The 15110-nt window shown below is 57.5% G+C and overlaps 1 protein-coding gene across 7 annotated transcripts; it reads left to right on the top strand.

Annotated features, from left to right (window-relative positions):
- The first annotated feature begins 4267 nt into the window (after positions 1-4267).
- On the top strand, positions 4268-14977 carry LOC100735534 (isochorismatase domain-containing protein 2). Of its 7 annotated transcripts, XM_063253330.1 has the most exons (8): positions 4297-4553; positions 8149-8518; positions 9663-9807; positions 12422-12555; positions 12649-12858; positions 12985-13055; positions 13145-13262; positions 14570-14977. In XM_063253330.1, exons 1-8 carry the CDS (start codon positions 4381-4383, stop codon positions 14645-14647), a joined length of 1299 nt encoding a protein of 432 aa, XP_063109400.1. In that variant the 5' UTR covers positions 4297-4380; the 3' UTR covers positions 14648-14977. The 7 variants fall into 7 exon arrangements, with proteins under 7 accessions (XP_063109402.1, XP_063109401.1, XP_063109400.1 ...); XM_063253332.1 differs by lacking the exon at positions 12649-12858 and having other exon boundaries at positions 4268-4553; XM_063253331.1 differs by lacking the exon at positions 12985-13055 and having other exon boundaries at positions 4272-4553.
- The last annotated feature ends 133 nt before the right edge of the window (positions 14978-15110 follow it).

Here is a 15110-nt window from a genome sequence, read left to right as displayed (position 1 = left end):
TTGAATTCTAACCTAGCCTACTACAGTGGCCAGACAGACTCGGAATGTACACACCCTAGATGATGTACTTGGGGTCACCCCCAGAACCATGCCTACCTACCCCAGCCCTGGACTGCAGTGTCTCATCCAAGTGTCAGTTCCCGCATGTGTGCTCCTTTGATTCCATTCATTGAAGCTCCCCTCGCCAACACTGCTGCACCCTGAAATATTTCCCAGTGGAAAATGAACCATTGTTGTGTTTGAGAGGGCGAGCTGAGGTCCCTTTCTCTGGGGACCTCCCCACCTACTGACAGTTACACTCCCTGAGGCTCTGCTATCTTGTCCCTTTCTCCCGGCCCTCCCCTGCCCACCGATCCTGGAAAGAGCTGTGCTCCTGCACCAGGCTGGGCACCAGGTCTTGCTCAGCTTGGCAATCTCTTTGCTTGTGACAGGGCAGACCTGATCTGTCCTTGCCACCTGAGTGACCCCACAGCCAGCCTGTGGCTGATACGAGGCAGTCAGTGTTTTTGTTGGAATAGTGACTTTTCACAGGCTCTTAGGCACAGTCTTAGGGTGGCCTGGGCAGGCTGGGGTTCTGGAACAGTCCGTGCCCTGAGATCTTAGGTCTCTTTTGACACCTGCAGTGAATTCCTACAGGGAAAACCCTCCAGCTCTGTCTACACAGGGCTTTCACTTGGGCTCTTGCAGGAAGATAGCCTCCTCACAGATAGGGAAGCTGGTGTGATCCCTGCCCCTCAGGCTGCTTGGGTCCCTCCAGTCTCAGCCCTCTGGGGTCTTCAACAGTGAGAAACTCCGGGCTCAGCTTCGAGGTTCTCTACCTTCCACAGGAGTTGGGCTGGGCTGCCTACTCAGCACACCTCACTTTGGGGCTGGGAGTGGACCAAAATCCGGGCTTCAGTGGCCTTGAGTAGCTGGGAGGGCACTGGAGAGGCTGTGCACACTCCACACAAAGCACCCTGGGGTGCAAGTGACAGGAGTAGCTGGGGCAGCCTGCCTAGGCCTGGACCAGAACAGGAGGGCAGGGCATCTGACCCATGCCCCTCGAGCCTCCCCTGAAGACTCTTGTTACTCCTCAAGGGGTGTCACTGGGTTCCTCAGTAAACTGAGGACAAAGGAGCCCAAGACAGGATCCTGTGAAATGAGCCAGGTGTCCCTCCAAAGCCTGGGGGCGCCAATGCAGGCCTGCAGGATGCAGCCAAGTGGGCAGAAGCACAACCACAGACGGAGGAGGTAGGTGCAAAGCAGTTTATTTAAAAGACAGACAGGCCTGGAAGTAGAGGTCCCACAGCCTGCCAGGAGGGGCCCACAGCACAGGGCAGTGGTGGTGTACCTGTGGCAGCTGCACACGGAGCCCTTTCTGTCACACTCAAGCCAGGTCACCCCTGCTCAGGTACCTGCACCCATGCACCTGCTGGACTGCTCTGAGAGTAAAAGTGTTGCCAGGTGACAGCACCCCAAGCAGTTTGAACGTTGGGTCTCTAAATTCACCAACACTGGACTGGGGGCTTTTAGAGGGTTTAGAAGGGAGTATGGGCTGTTGTGTAAACAACGTATTTCTACCCTCTGGGAGACGACATACTTTTGCTGGTATTTATTTAATTTTTGCCTTACTTATTTTGTCTTTTTGAGATGGAGTCTCACTATGCAGATCAGCCTGGCCTTGAGCTCACTTTGCAGCCCACGCTGGTCCCAACATCCTCCTGCCTCCAACTCCAGAGTGCTGGGATTACAGGTGTGACCAACCCTGCCCAGTTTTATTTTGCTTTTGAGACAGACTCTCACTGTGTAGCCCAAACTGGCCTTCAATTTTCTGGGATCCTCCTGCCCCAGCCTCCTGAGTGTTGTGATTACAGGCATGTAGCACCACACCCAGCTAGAGACTGCATACTTTTCAGGGTCTCTGTCCAAATTGGGCCTTTACCCTCAAGCCATTGTCCTGCCTGGTCACACTGGGGAGATGACACATACCCACAGGACACCTGGAAGATCTGGGAGATCAGGAGGAGGAGGGGTGACTTAGACTCAGGCTGGTCACACTTGCAACCCTCCTGCCTCAGCCTCCCAGAATGCTAGGATTATGGGGTATACCCCCACGCCCACCTGACTAGATTCTTCTCTAACATGAGTACCCCGTTTAGTTTCACCCAGTGCTCTTCACACACTGTGCCCATGTTTACAGTGTGATACGCAAAGGCAAAACCAGCACAAGTCTTTGTCTTTCTTCACCATTCCATGGGTAGGAGATATTTTCCTCACCAAATCCTAAGCACTCACTCGGCTCTTCCTTACAGGGACAGCGACAGCGTCAGCCTCTCCCAGTGGAGGAAGCACCCGGTGGCTTCTCTGGCCCCTCCCCATCCTGAGCTGTAAAACAAGGGCTGGGATATAAGCACTTAGGTGATACGGTGACAGTCAGGTCCCCGCTGAGATGGCTGCTAGGTGATATCCAGGGGTGGGAATGCCAGACCAAGGGAGGACTGGGAATAGCACAAGATTTAAGACCATCGTGCTGTTTACTCTGGGGGTTTCCCGTGTTGCTTTGCAGGCCACAGAGGCTGCCTGTGACTGGACTGTGCAAGGAGAGTGTTTGGATGTGTGTCTGTCTGCCTCCACTGTGTCTGTCAGTCGGTTGGTTTGGTTTGGCAGCAATGGGGATTGCACTGAGTTACATCTCCAGCCCTTGGTCGTTGTTGCTGCTGCTGCTGTTTTAATTTTTTTTTTTCAGAGACAATCTCACTAAGTTGTTAAGTAGTAAGACTGGGTTCAAACTCACCATCCTCCTGCCTCGGCCTCCCAGAGTGCTGTGATAACAGGTGTGTACCACCACATCTGGGTCCCAGAGCATGCCTGGCCTGCAGATCACAGGACAGTTGACACCTACTCAGAGGGCCTCTGCCCAAAGCCACCCCAGCCTGCCCTGCCTGGCTCTATATGCCTGCATTGGTTTGGTGCCCTCCCTGTGCCCGCCAGTGCTTCCTTTCCAGGCACCTCCTGCCGTCTTGCTCACCTCTGTACTCTCCACTGTGCACACAGTAGCAGTTCAAACCGGATGAGGGGGTAATTCCAGCCCTCGGAGGCTGAGGCAGGAGGATCATCACGAGTTTGGGGCCAGCCTAGACTCTTAGCTCAAAGCCCTGTTTTCAAAACAAAACAAAACAAAACACACAGCTGTTCAGTCTATGTTTGCTGAATGACCAGATCCAGTCCCACAGCTCCAGGCGAGGCTGGGATTGAAACAAAGAAGCTAGGGCATCCCGGCTGAGAAACTTCGGACCCTTGGAACAGGGCTTTAGTACCCTGAGGCTGGGCCTAGGCTCCCAGCACCGCAGGCACCCGCATGCCCCCTGGTGGAGCAACCCGAGGCCTGCGCCTGGCACCACCCTTGGGAGCCACCTGGCCTGGCGGGGCTCCAGGGGTGAGAAGCCCGGTCTGCACTCCAGCAGGGCCTGCAGAGGTCGTGCCCTGATCCTGTGCCCTCCATTTCTCTAGAGACCTGGGGTCCGAGCCTCAGCCCCTGGCCTGAGACGCAGAGGGGGAGTCAAGAATGCACCTGGCAGGTGGGCGACAGTCAGAGACAATAAACAAAGAAACCGGTCACCTCAGCATTTTGGGAGGCCAAGGCAGGAGGGTTGCAAATTTGAGTCCAGGTTGGGCAACTCAGTGACTTAAGAGACCATGTCTCAAAATTAAGAAATGAGAGGCTGGGGTGTATACTCAGTGCAAAGGCCCTGGGTTCACTCCTCAGTACCAAAGAAAGAAGAAAAGTCTCTTCCCTCCCTCACTAGCACAAAAAAGAAGAAATTTCTCCCCTCTCTCACAAGCATCTGAGCCGAGCGGCCCACAGTGAAGTGCCTTGGGGAGCCCCGTGCCCCACCACCCTCTCCACCTACCCCACCTGGCTCTTTCCCCTGCAAGAACCTCAGAATTTGGTAGTTGCCCCAAAGCCACCCCCCCCCAACGCTGGCTAGAGACCTTGGGCCTCAGTTTCCCCTAAAGGTCTGGGCCCGCAGCCGGGTTGGGTGGGGTGAGTCCCAGCGGCCTGTCCCCTCCCCCACCCCTCCATGGCCGCTCTCCGCTAGCAGCCAGCACCTGTCCTTCCCGATGCCAATTAAGAGTCCTCCACATAATCGCTGCGGTTGACTGAGGCTGTCGGGCTGCTGCAGGCCTTTGTCCCTTAATTGGCCACCTCCGGCACTGCGCGCCCCACCCACCTCAGTTCAATATCCCAGCTCCAGCTATGTGCTAATTGCCCCTGGGCTAATAGGCCAGCCCCACCGCGGCCGCCTGTATCAGCCTCACCTGGCAGCCGGGCCCCTCTACAGTGCAGGTCCCAGGGACTGGGGCCCCTTGCGGCCAGCAGGGACCCGGAGCACCCCGGCCATGCACCCCGGAGCCCCCGCAGGCCCTGGGGTCTCAGAGCCCGGCCCCCTCGAGCTGTGTGCCTTCGTGAGTGGGGCGGCTGCACACATGCTGCGGGCCCTGCAGCCCCGACGTTCCCGGACCTCCAAGAGAAGGCCCAACCACCGGAGATTCCTGCACAACCAGATCTGCAGGTGCGACCGAGTGCGCGGGGCAGGGGGAGTCCTGAGGTCCTACGGGGGATGGGTGGTAAGGAACCCCCTTGACTCAGTGCCACAGCGAACCCGGGCAAGAGGCCGAGAGAAAAGGCCGATTGCTCTCCGGGCTACACGGTCATGAAACACCAGACTTGGCTGTGCGTGGGGACCTGCAGGGCAGGGAGCAGGGCTGCTACAGCACCGGGGTTTCTTTTTGGGGTGATGGAAAGTTCTGGAGCTAATTAGAGGGGTGGTTGCACAACATCGAGAATATACTAAATGACACTGAATTAACTGCCCAGTTTAGAATGTTTTATGTGTATTTTAGCCCAAGTTTTAAAACATACACAGGTGTACGCCTGTATGTAATCCCAGCACTCAGGAGGCTGAAGCAGTAGGACTGCCCTATAGAAGACTATGTTAACAAGTTCTGTGAGCTGTGGCGAAGGCGAATGCTGGAGAGAGGCAAATGCTGGAGAGAGGAGGCACTGTGGGGCGGTGTCCCAGGGGAGGTGAGTGAGGAAACCCAGAAATGGCCTGGGGGTCAGTCAGCAAGGAGCTTTCGGCTGGAGCAGGGAGGATGCCTGGTGGGAAGGCAGAAGCTGTAGGGCCCAGCCCAGGTTGACCAGGGCTGGGAGATGACCTGGCCCCAGCAGCCTTTCTTGCCCCCCCAACTGGCACTACCGGGGGATCCCCAGTGCCCTTGGGTCCTCCAGGGAGTCTCGCCATCCACCTACCCATGCTGCTCCCCACTGTGAGCCCCAGGCCTCCTGTCCACCCCTCCCCCATATGCTCCCTCCCCAGGGGTCAGCGACCCGCTCCACGCTGTACGCTGGGTCACCTGCTAAAGCTCCACCATCTGCTGCATCATTTTGTCTCCCAGGAAACCCCTTCCCTCAGGGAGACTCTGCCTCGGTCTCTGCATCACAACCAGGAGGTTCAGAGAGGCTCAGGCAGGGACCAACGGAGGCTGTACAGCTAGCAAGAGAAGGCAGCACAAGCGGTCTCACGACCCGCACGTGTGACCCAGGCTGTCCGGATGCAGCTTTCCTGGGAGGATGAGGCGGACAATTATGGGGACAATGACATTTTTTTTTTTTTTTGGTCTTTTTTCCTTTTTATGGGTACTGGGGATCGAACCTATGACTGCCTGCTTGCAAGGCAGGCACTTATGCTGCTGAGCTAAATCCCCAGCCCACAATGACAGTCTTGACAGCTAATAATTGGATGGCACTGAATATGTACCAGGCATGTTTTTTTCTTTTACTACGGAGGATTGAACCCACCACCTCATGCTTGCCAGGCAGACACACGTGCTGCTGAGCTGTATCCCCAGCCCTCCAAACTCTTATTTTTTTTTCAAGCTCTTCTTTATTAATCCTTTTATTTTCAAGCACTTTATTAATCCACAACGGGATAGTGCTTGCTTAGATGTGTACTAACTCCTGAACCTCCCACACCAGTCCTGGAGGGTGAGTGCTCTTCTATCCTCACTTCTCAGATGAGGGGACTGAGGCAGAGAGGTACCAACACCCTGTTTTCTGTCAATGCTTTGTCTCTCCTGGGCTGCAGAAAACCTCACCCTGGGAGGTCTTGGAACCCACTCTGAGCAGTGGGAGTCCCTCTGATGACCTCCTCCCCTTCGAAAAGCCGAGCCTCCCTCCCACAGGATACCCGATACTGCGGGGTGCCTGTCTCCCAGGTGCCTGCCCTGTGCTTGGGTGGTCCTCTGGCTCCTTTGTGAGCTCCTCCATCTTTGCACTTCCCAGAACTCCCCACTTTTGCACTGTCCATTTTTCCCATGGGCCTTTGCAGACTGCAGAAAGGTCTGTGGGCCCTCTGCACAGTGGCTCTCAAATGCAGTCCCAGAGCCCCAGCAGCAGAGGATTCTCAGTCTCCCCTGGGAACTCACTAGAAAAACAGCCTCAAACTGGGGCTCCAGCCAGGCCCCAGGCTCCACAGCCCCTGCATGGGATTCCTGCAATCTGTCCAGCGCTTGGGTTTTCCTGTTGATAACATCAGGAGTGTTTCCTTTGTGGGTTTTTTTTTTTTTTTTCTTTTTGAGACAGGGTTTCTCTGCAGTTCAGGCTGGCCTTGAGCTCACTTTGTAGCCCAGGCTGGTCTGGAACTCTCAACAATCCTCCTGCCTCAGCCTCCTGAGTGATGGGATTACAGGTGTGAGCCACCACGCCTGGCTCTTCGTGTATTTTCTTAAGTACCTTGAATTCATCACAGACATCATGACCCTCAGTCCTAAATGGTAAGTACCAGCCTTTCAGGTTAAGGCTCCATCAAGGGTGATGCACTGCATTTGCTTGTTAGGACTCTTCAGTCAGTCAGTCAGTCTGTCTCTCTCTCTCTCTCTCACTGAACCTATGTATATAAGTTTTCCCTGGGTCACCAAAAGCATAAATATTTTCCTTGGAATAAAAAAAATTCTTTTTTTTTTTTTTGTCTTTTTTCATTTTTATCAGTACCAGGGATCGAACTCACGACTGCCTGCTTGCAAGACAGGCTCTTATGCCACTGAGCTAAATACCCAGCCCCAGCCTAGACTGGTTTTTAACTTTCCTCCTTCTGCCTCAGGCTCCAGGATGCTGGGGGGCCAGCCAGGTGCCCCCACCCCACCGAGGGATCATTTGCTTAGTGAAGACTCAGATATATCTTTAACACACTTGGCCTATGACTCACCACCCCATTGGGGGTGAGGATCCAACTCATGACCTTGCACTTGCCAGGCAGGTGCTTGCGCCTCTGAGCTAAACTCCCGGCCCTGACTCACCACTCTTAAGTGTAGGATTCATGGCCTTCCACACACCCTGTCCCAGCACACTCCCCTCACCCCCACCCTGAGAAAACACTGCTTCTGGTCTCCAGCATCTGCCCATCTGAGTGTGTCATCCAAATGGAATCAGAGAAGCGGATATAATTTAAACCAGCCTTCTATGGAAGTTTAGCACAAAACTCTCTCCCTCCCTCCCGCTCTGTCTCACACACACCTTTGGCATAGAGCTCAGCAGATTTCCCAGAGGAAACCACCAGTGTAATTAACACTCAGATCTAGGAACAAGTCTCACCCTGCAGCCTTCTCCCCACAGATCCAGATCATAAGCCATCTTTGTCCCTGTTCTAAAGACTGGGATGGAAATCGGGCCCTCAGGCGAGGGCTTGGCCACTGAGCCCACACACTAGCCTTGCCGTGGAACCCAAGGCCGCGGCAGTGAGCCACCTATATGTTATTTTGATATAGGGTCTCACTAAAGACTGGGTTTAAATTCCTCCCTTCCAGAGGGCTGAGATCTCTGAGATACCGGTGGGCACCGCCCCGCCCCGCCACATCCAGTCAGTTCCCCAGGCCCCCAAGAAGAAGAGGTCTACTTTAGCTTGTGTGTCTGTTGCCCTCACTCAACTCTGAGACTGTGTGTGACTCTGCTAGAGTCGTGAAGCAGAGGCCTAGCCGGCACAAATTCTGGACTGGGTCACAATCTACAGTGTCAAAGATGCCCAGGGCTGCTCTGGATGAGCTGCCTTGTGCAGTGCACCACGTCTACAGATATTCAGAGCTTCCCTGCTAACACCCATCTCTCCGCAGGCAGTTCAGCAAGATTGAGGCCGCCACCCAGCGTCTGGCCCTGTCCATCCTCTGCCAGGAGGCGCCTGCCCAGAGACCACCACCCCGAAGACCGCCCTCACCCTCTCCGTCCCCCTTCCTGGGGGTGGCCTGTGCCGCGGCCCCCGCGGAGCTGCCCCACGCTAGGCTCGGCCTGAGCCTGGCTGCCCTGGACGCCTCCCCGCTCGACTTGTTTGATGATATCGTGCTCCCCGCTGAGGGTCCCCCGGTTTCCTGGGACCCCCTGACCGCGGAGCCCATCCAGCCGGCTCCCAACCTGACCCGGGCCGAGCCCCTTGCGCCCCGCGCCCCGGAGGGAGGCGCCGAGACCAGCGCTGTGCCCTGGGGCTGGGTGAGTGGGTGCGAGGTATCTTGTGCCTGGGGTTCTCGGGGAATTCTCGAGGACTGGGGGGCCCCCGTGACTCCCAGCACCTGCCAACTCAGCCGGGCCCCAGCAGCCTGGAGACCGTGACTCGCCCCTGCGGAAACGCCCGGAGCCCAGGCTCCGGCTCAGACTCAAGAGGGAGAGTGGGGGAAGGGCCTCCACCCCGGGCCCTGCCCCCCGCCCATGACCCCCGGGCGCGCGGCCCTGCGGCTCCCCACCTGAAAGGAAATAAAGACAGCCCTGAGCGTGGCCAAGGACAGGGCGGGCGGGCGGGGGGGGGGGCAGGGTCCTAACTTTCCGAGGAGGCCCCGGGTGTCTTTGCGAAGCCCCAGGGCTTCCCTAACTAGCTAAGGCCTCCCCCGCGCGCCCCGCGACCTGGGAACCTGGGCGGCCAGGGTGAGTCCGGGGCTGCGTACGGGGAGCCAGAGTTCACCTAGACCGCCTCGCCGCGCCACGCCTCGCCCGCCACTCACGCCCGCCTCGGCTCTCCATTGGTCTTACGCGCGGCCGTCCCGCCCCACACCACTGTAGACCAGTCATGGGCTGACCGCCTTCGGGCACGCCCCTCACAAACAACAGCACAGGGGCGTGAGGATTGGCCGGCACGGGGGGCGGCGGGGCAGCGCCAGGCAATGCCGATTGGCTCTTCGGCGCACTGACCACGTGTCCGGACGCCGCCAAACGGTGACCCTTACCCGACCCCGCCGGCTCCGAGTAGCTGGAGTCCTAGTCTCACCTGGCGAGGGCCACACGGCGCGAACCGGCACTTCCGGTGAGTCCCCTCGCCGCGCGTGCTGCGGGGGACCGACGGTCCCGCGTGCAGGTGGGAAAACCGAGACTGCGGCGCCACCCGAGGAGATCCCTTGGCAGGGACGATGCCCCGAACCTGGCCTCTCCGGTCGCTGGCTGTGTCCGGCGTGCGTCTGGCCCCCATTTCTCCCAGGGGGAAACTGAGGCTCAGCTAGTGGGACTTGTCAGAGGTCGCCAGCCAGCGATTCTGGCCGAGGACTAGGTTCCCCGCGTGCCTCCTGGCTCCCATGCCTCCTCTTTTCTGCCACAAACGGAGCATTCTGTACACACTGCTCTTTGCCCCTTTACTTCTTGTCCTTAGCCTGAAGGGCCTGCCTGTCGTCGTTCCTGCTCCGAAAACAGCCTCTTCAGCCTTGGAGGGCGCCTCCCTCTGTCTCTGGCCCCAAGAGTAACCGCTGTCTGGACCTCTGTCGCCCCATACTGGTTTGGCTGGGCTCTGACCTTGGGTAAATCTTGCTTTTGGCTTTTAGTTTCAGTACTGGGGATTGAACTCGGGACCCTCACACTTGCACTACATCCCAGTCGTTTTTAGCTTTTATTTTGAAACAGGTCTTACTAGTATTACCCAGGCTGGGCTGGAACTTGCAGCCCTCCTGCCTCAGCTTCCCATAGTACTGAGGTGACAGGTGTGGCCTTCAACCCTGGCTCCCATGCCCCCTCTTTTCTGCCACAAACGGAGCATTCTGTACACACTGCTCTTTGCCCTTTTACTTCTTGTCCTTACCCTGAAGGGCTTGCCTGTCGTCGCACCTGTTGTGAAGACTCCTTAGTGAGGCTCACCCAGATGGTGGCCCACGCCTTCCAGTGGACCCTGCGACCTGCATTGAGGGCTCGCTGATGGGCAGCTGCCAGCCGCTGCCCGGGCAGTGCTTCGAAGGAGCTGTGTCTGCCACTCTGAGAACAGCAGCTGCCCAGCTGTCCCCTGGGGTTGTGGCTGTCCACCCGCCTGTCAGCCCACAGCGGGGCTCCCATCCAGCAAGTGCGCTGCAGCAGTGCCCCCTGTGCAGGGCCAGAAGAGCTGGCCAGTCCTTTGGTGGGAAGGGGGTGCAGGTGCAGGAGCAGGGGCAGGGCCACAGGAGCTTGTCTGTAGAGGCACTGGAGCCTTGGAGTCTGCGTACCTTGTTAGTGAGCCAGAGCTGCCCTGGGCCCAGCGCGGTTTGTGACAGGAGCAGGGCAGCAGTTAAATGTTTCCTAGAGGCCCCCTCTCTGACCGCTTCCAGGGAGAGGTTCCCAGACAAATCCAGCCCAAGACAACCAGACCCCTACAATCGCTGCTATGATGTGATTCATTGGATCTCTCTGTCTTTATACTGGAGGGTATTTGCATCCCATCTTTTAAAAGCCAGAATAAATTCCACACGATGTAAATTCACCACTGTGCTGGGGCTGCAGCTCTGGGTGGAACATGCTCTTAGCACAAGTGTAGCCTGGAGTTCTTCCCCTGTGCAGAAAAGAATAAAAAGGGAGGAAAATGTGCAGATGTAAATCACCTGCTGACTTTGAAAGTTGAGGTAGTTACACATAGGCTGCATTTTCCTATGGCAGCTGGTATTGAGTTGTAATGATAATAAACACCTGTGTACTCACCACCCAGCTTAGAAAAACAGACCCCAAAGTTGATGCTCCTGCTGGCACGCTTGGGGAATGGGCCTGGGCAGGTCAGCTGCACACACAGTTAGGGGCGCTCCAGACAGACCGCCAGTACCACAGCTCCTGCCATTCAGCTTCAGGGACCCAACTTGGGATTCTGGGGAGTTGGGGGTGCCCTCTGTGCACCAGAGCTAGAACCAGTCACACCTCTGCTGGAACTCAGCTTCCTCTTTGGGAGAATAGCTGGGCAGGTGGCTTCACCAGGCCCAACCTTTTTTTTTTTTTTTTTGGTACTGGGAATTGAACTCACGACTATGCCCTTGCAAGGCAGGTGCTTATGCTGCTGAGCTAAATCCCCAGGCCCAAAGCCCAACCTTTTATTTGTTTGTTTGAATTGTGATAAAATATACATATAACAAAATTTATCCTCTTGGATGGGTGTGGTGGTACACCATTATATTTCCAGCACTCCAGGGAGGCTGAGGCAGGAGAATCCCAAGTTTAAGCTCAGTCTGAGCAAATTAGTGAGACCCTGTCTCTAAAAAATAAAGTAAGGGCTGGGGCTACAGCTCAGTGGGAAGGCCCTGGGTTCCATCTCTAGCCCTGCCAGCATTAAAAGCAGCAGACACTGTGCAAGGGGGCTGCTGGTGATGGGATCCTGAATCCGTCCTCACACAGGGCAGGCGAGCAGTCCACCCCGAGCCACACCCCAGCTGGGAGCCCAGCCCATGACCATTTAAAAACGCAGGCTCTGGTGTTCAGTGCTCCATGGTGTTGTACAACCCTCATTGCTGCCTAGCTCCAGCACGCTTTCATTACCCTGTATGGTTACCCTGAGTTCCTCCCCACCCAGTCCCCAGGACTCCCTGCCCTGCTGTCCACCTCAGTGGCTTCCCATTCTGCGGTGCCCCATGTGACCTTGGTCATGGACTTTGCTCCTGGCCAGGGCTCCACACTGTTATGCAACTAAGCAGCCCCTTTCCTTCAGCCACAGTGCTTCACGGTGGGGAAACTGAGGCTTCACAGCAGCCATTGGCCACCTGGGGAGTCAGACTGAAATGTCCTGAGGCCCTGGGCTCTGAGGCACTGCTGGAGGGGGTCTAGGGCCAGGGAAGTGTGGCTCTGTCTCCCCAGGGCCACATGTCAGCTCCCTAGCCAGCTCTATCACTGCATGGGCTCCCTTTATCCTAGGGTTGGTGAGTTACACCTTCAAGGAAGCCTGGGGTGGGCCTGGCCACTCACCACCCCACCGAGGGGCAGAGAGTACTTACATTGAGCTCACACATTCGGTGATGCTGTGTACCTCCAGGGAGGATGAAGCCAGTGGTGGGGAGGATGACCCTGGGCCTGGGGTAGACACAGGCATCCAGGAAGCTGGCTTCCAGCTGCAGAGGCAGAAAGAAGAGAGCAGGGGCACAGACACAGGCTGATGCGCCTTGGTGCTGTGCCCCTGCCCCTCTGTCACCTCAGAAATGGCAGCAGCCAGGTTGGGCCGCATCCTGCCGGGCTCGTCCATCCTGTTCCTGTGTGACATGCAGGAGAAATTCCGCCGCAGCATCGTGTATTTCCCAGAGATCGTTTCTGTGGCCGCACGGATGCTCAGGGTAGGGACCAGCCCTGAGACCTGGGGGTCCACATCCTGATTCAGCCTCCTCTCTCAGTGCTGGCTTTTGTCCACCCCACCCCGCCTCATGTAGGTGGCCCAGCTGCTGGAGGTCCCCACCGTGCTGACCGAGCAGTACCCCCAAGGCCTGGGTCCCACTGTGCCAGAACTGGGTGCCAAGGGCCTCCAGGCCCTTAGCAAGACCTGCTTCAGCATGGTGCCTGCTGTGCGGCAGGAGCTGGACAGCCGGCCCCAGCTGCAGTCCGTGCTGCTCTGTGGCATTGAGGCGCAGGCCTGCATCCTGGTGAGGTCCTCTTGCTCCCTGCACTGCCCCAGCCTCACCTGGGACTCCTCCTGGCCTGGGCACTCACCTTTGCCTGGGCCTGCCCTTCTCTGAGCATCCTTCCTCTGCATCCTCTCTCTGACCCAGCACACAGCGCTTGATCTGCTGGACAGGGGGCTGCAGGTCCATGTGGTGGTGGATGCCTGCTCCTCTCGAAGGTGAGGGGTTCCCTGGGCTGTGGGTGTGGGCCCAGAGTGTCACTGCCCTGTCACAGTGGTGTGGACATTGCACTCCTTCCTCTGTGCAGCCAGGTGGACCGGCTGGTGGCACTGGCCCGCATGCGGCAGAGTGGGGCCTTCCTCTCCACCAGCGAGGGGCTCATCTTGCAACTCGTGAGCGACGCTGCCCATCCCCAGTTCAAGAAGGTGAGGTGCTGTGTCCCCCTAGGAGTCCTAGGAACTAAGTCCTAGGGTGCTCACCTGCCACTGCCATAAGTAAATGAAGAGATGTGGGGTGAGACTGCAGGGAAAAATCATGCAGTGTGAACCTGGGGTCTTGGGGTGCAGGGTGGAATGTGCTCTGGAGAGCAAGGCAAGTGTGGGGGGACAGCAGAAAGCCTGGAGGTGGGAGCCCCTGGACCCCTTAGCTGTCCCTTGTGCCTTTTCACCGTCGAATGCTAGTGTTTTCTTGACGGTCTCTTGGCCTCCACAACCACCTCTAGAGTGGCCTTCCTGGTTCCAAGGACAGGCCAGCCCCGAGCCCCTGCTGCAGGCCCTTGCCTGGAGAATGAAGAGGAAATCTGGGGCTCAGTGTTCCTGCTCCTTCCTCCCCACAACCCCATCTGTTCTGTGAGGCATTTATTCGGCACCTAGTGTGTACCAGTTGCATGGCTCAGCCAGGGCAGCTGTGAGGTCAGACCTCTAGAGCTGGCCTCAATGTGAGGACATAAAAAGCCAGTCACAGGCAGGTACATGCTGACCTGCAGCTGTGGAGGGAATGTCCACAGGACACTGCAGACAGGAGGGGAGCAGCCTGAGGGACAAGAGCAAGAAGGTGCCAAGCTGCCTTACTGGAGGAGCCACACGGCCAGTGGTCAGCAAGCAGCCCATGGCAGGGCCAAAGCAGGGGAAGGCAGAGCAAAGACTTGGCAAAGATTGGGGTGTTTAACAATGGGCAGCCACTGGGGTTTGGCAGAGGGACGCTGGCCACAGTCAGTTCAGTTTACAAAGAGCCACACAAGTAATCCCAGCTACCTGGGAGGATGAGGCAGGAGGCTCCCCAGTGGGTGGTGTGGAGGATGGGGGCTGCAGCTCCGAGGCTGCTTGGGGACTCACCTGGGGCAGTGGCAGTGGGGTCTGGTCCTGGAGATGAACTTGGCCGGGCTCCTGGGTACATGAAGTGTGGCTGGCTGCTCTGCTCAGCTAAGATGTAACTCGTTAGATGGGCACAGAGTATAGGACCGAAGCCTGAGCTGGATCTGGGAGATGAAGGCCCAAAAGTCGGAGGGATTGGGAAGGTGTGGCTAGGAAACCCAGAACACAGCCAGCTGGTAAAACAATATGGCTCGTGGTTAGGAAGAGAGCCGGCCAGGTGTGATGGCAGCGAGGCCCCAGGAGCGGGGCTGCCGGCCATGGTTGGGGAGCTGAGATGGAGGGGTGTCCTCGGATCTGTCGGGATGGAATGGGGACCTTGATTCCTCTGACCCCCCCTGCACCACCAACTCCTCCTGCAGATCCAGGACATCATTAAAGAGCCCGCCCCGGACAGCGGGCTGCTGGGCCTTTTCCAAGGCCAGAACCCCCTTCTTTGATTCACGCGGAACTCTGACTTGAGGAGAGCCCACTCTTCTAGTCACCATAACCTAGGCGGAAGCACTCCCCCTCCCATCCCTGGATCCCAAGAGTGGTGCGGTCCATCTGGAGTACCGCCCCCTCAGGGGAGGGAGGCGGGGTTCTGTCTTCTCACTGGGTAGCGGCTCCAGGAAATGCAAATGAGACTCCCGGGCTTGGTGGGAATTGGCTGAGAGCGAGGTGGAGGTGGGGCTCTGCCCTGGGCCACTTCACGCGGCAGGGAGGAGAGGGGGACGTGTCACTGATTGTGGGACCCGCGCTTGCGGAATAAACATTGATGTGACTCTGGACCGAACCATTGTTGAGCTTGGGGGTGTGCCGGGGGCCGCGGGCGGGAGAAAGAGGGGTCCGCCGCAGGTGGGGAGGGGGCGGTCCTCCCGGCTCCGAGCCCTGCGCAGCGCAGGCGAAGGCTGCGGCGTCCAC

Source organism: Cavia porcellus, unplaced genomic scaffold (genome assembly GCF_034190915.1).
Source record: "Cavia porcellus strain 051 isolate PalLab524CR breed Dunkin Hartley unplaced genomic scaffold, mCavPor4.1 scaffold_7, whole genome shotgun sequence".
NCBI classification, from domain to species: Eukaryota; Metazoa; Chordata; class Mammalia; order Rodentia; family Caviidae; genus Cavia; species Cavia porcellus.
This window is presented reverse-complemented; position numbering and strand designations above follow the sequence as displayed.

Excerpts from the sequence above, each read along its gene's own strand:
- LOC100735534 (XM_063253330.1), top strand. The coding sequence starts at position 4,381 with ATGCACCCCGGAGCCCCCGCAGGCCCTGGGGTCTCAGAGCCCGGCCCC. Across the intron at positions 13,056-13,144 it reads GATGCCTGCTCCTCTCGAAG|CCAGGTGGACCGGCTGGTGG; the intron begins GTGAGGGGTTCC and ends TCCTCTGTGCAG. Across the intron at positions 13,263-14,569 it reads CCCATCCCCAGTTCAAGAAG|ATCCAGGACATCATTAAAGA; the intron begins GTGAGGTGCTGT and ends CTCCTCCTGCAG.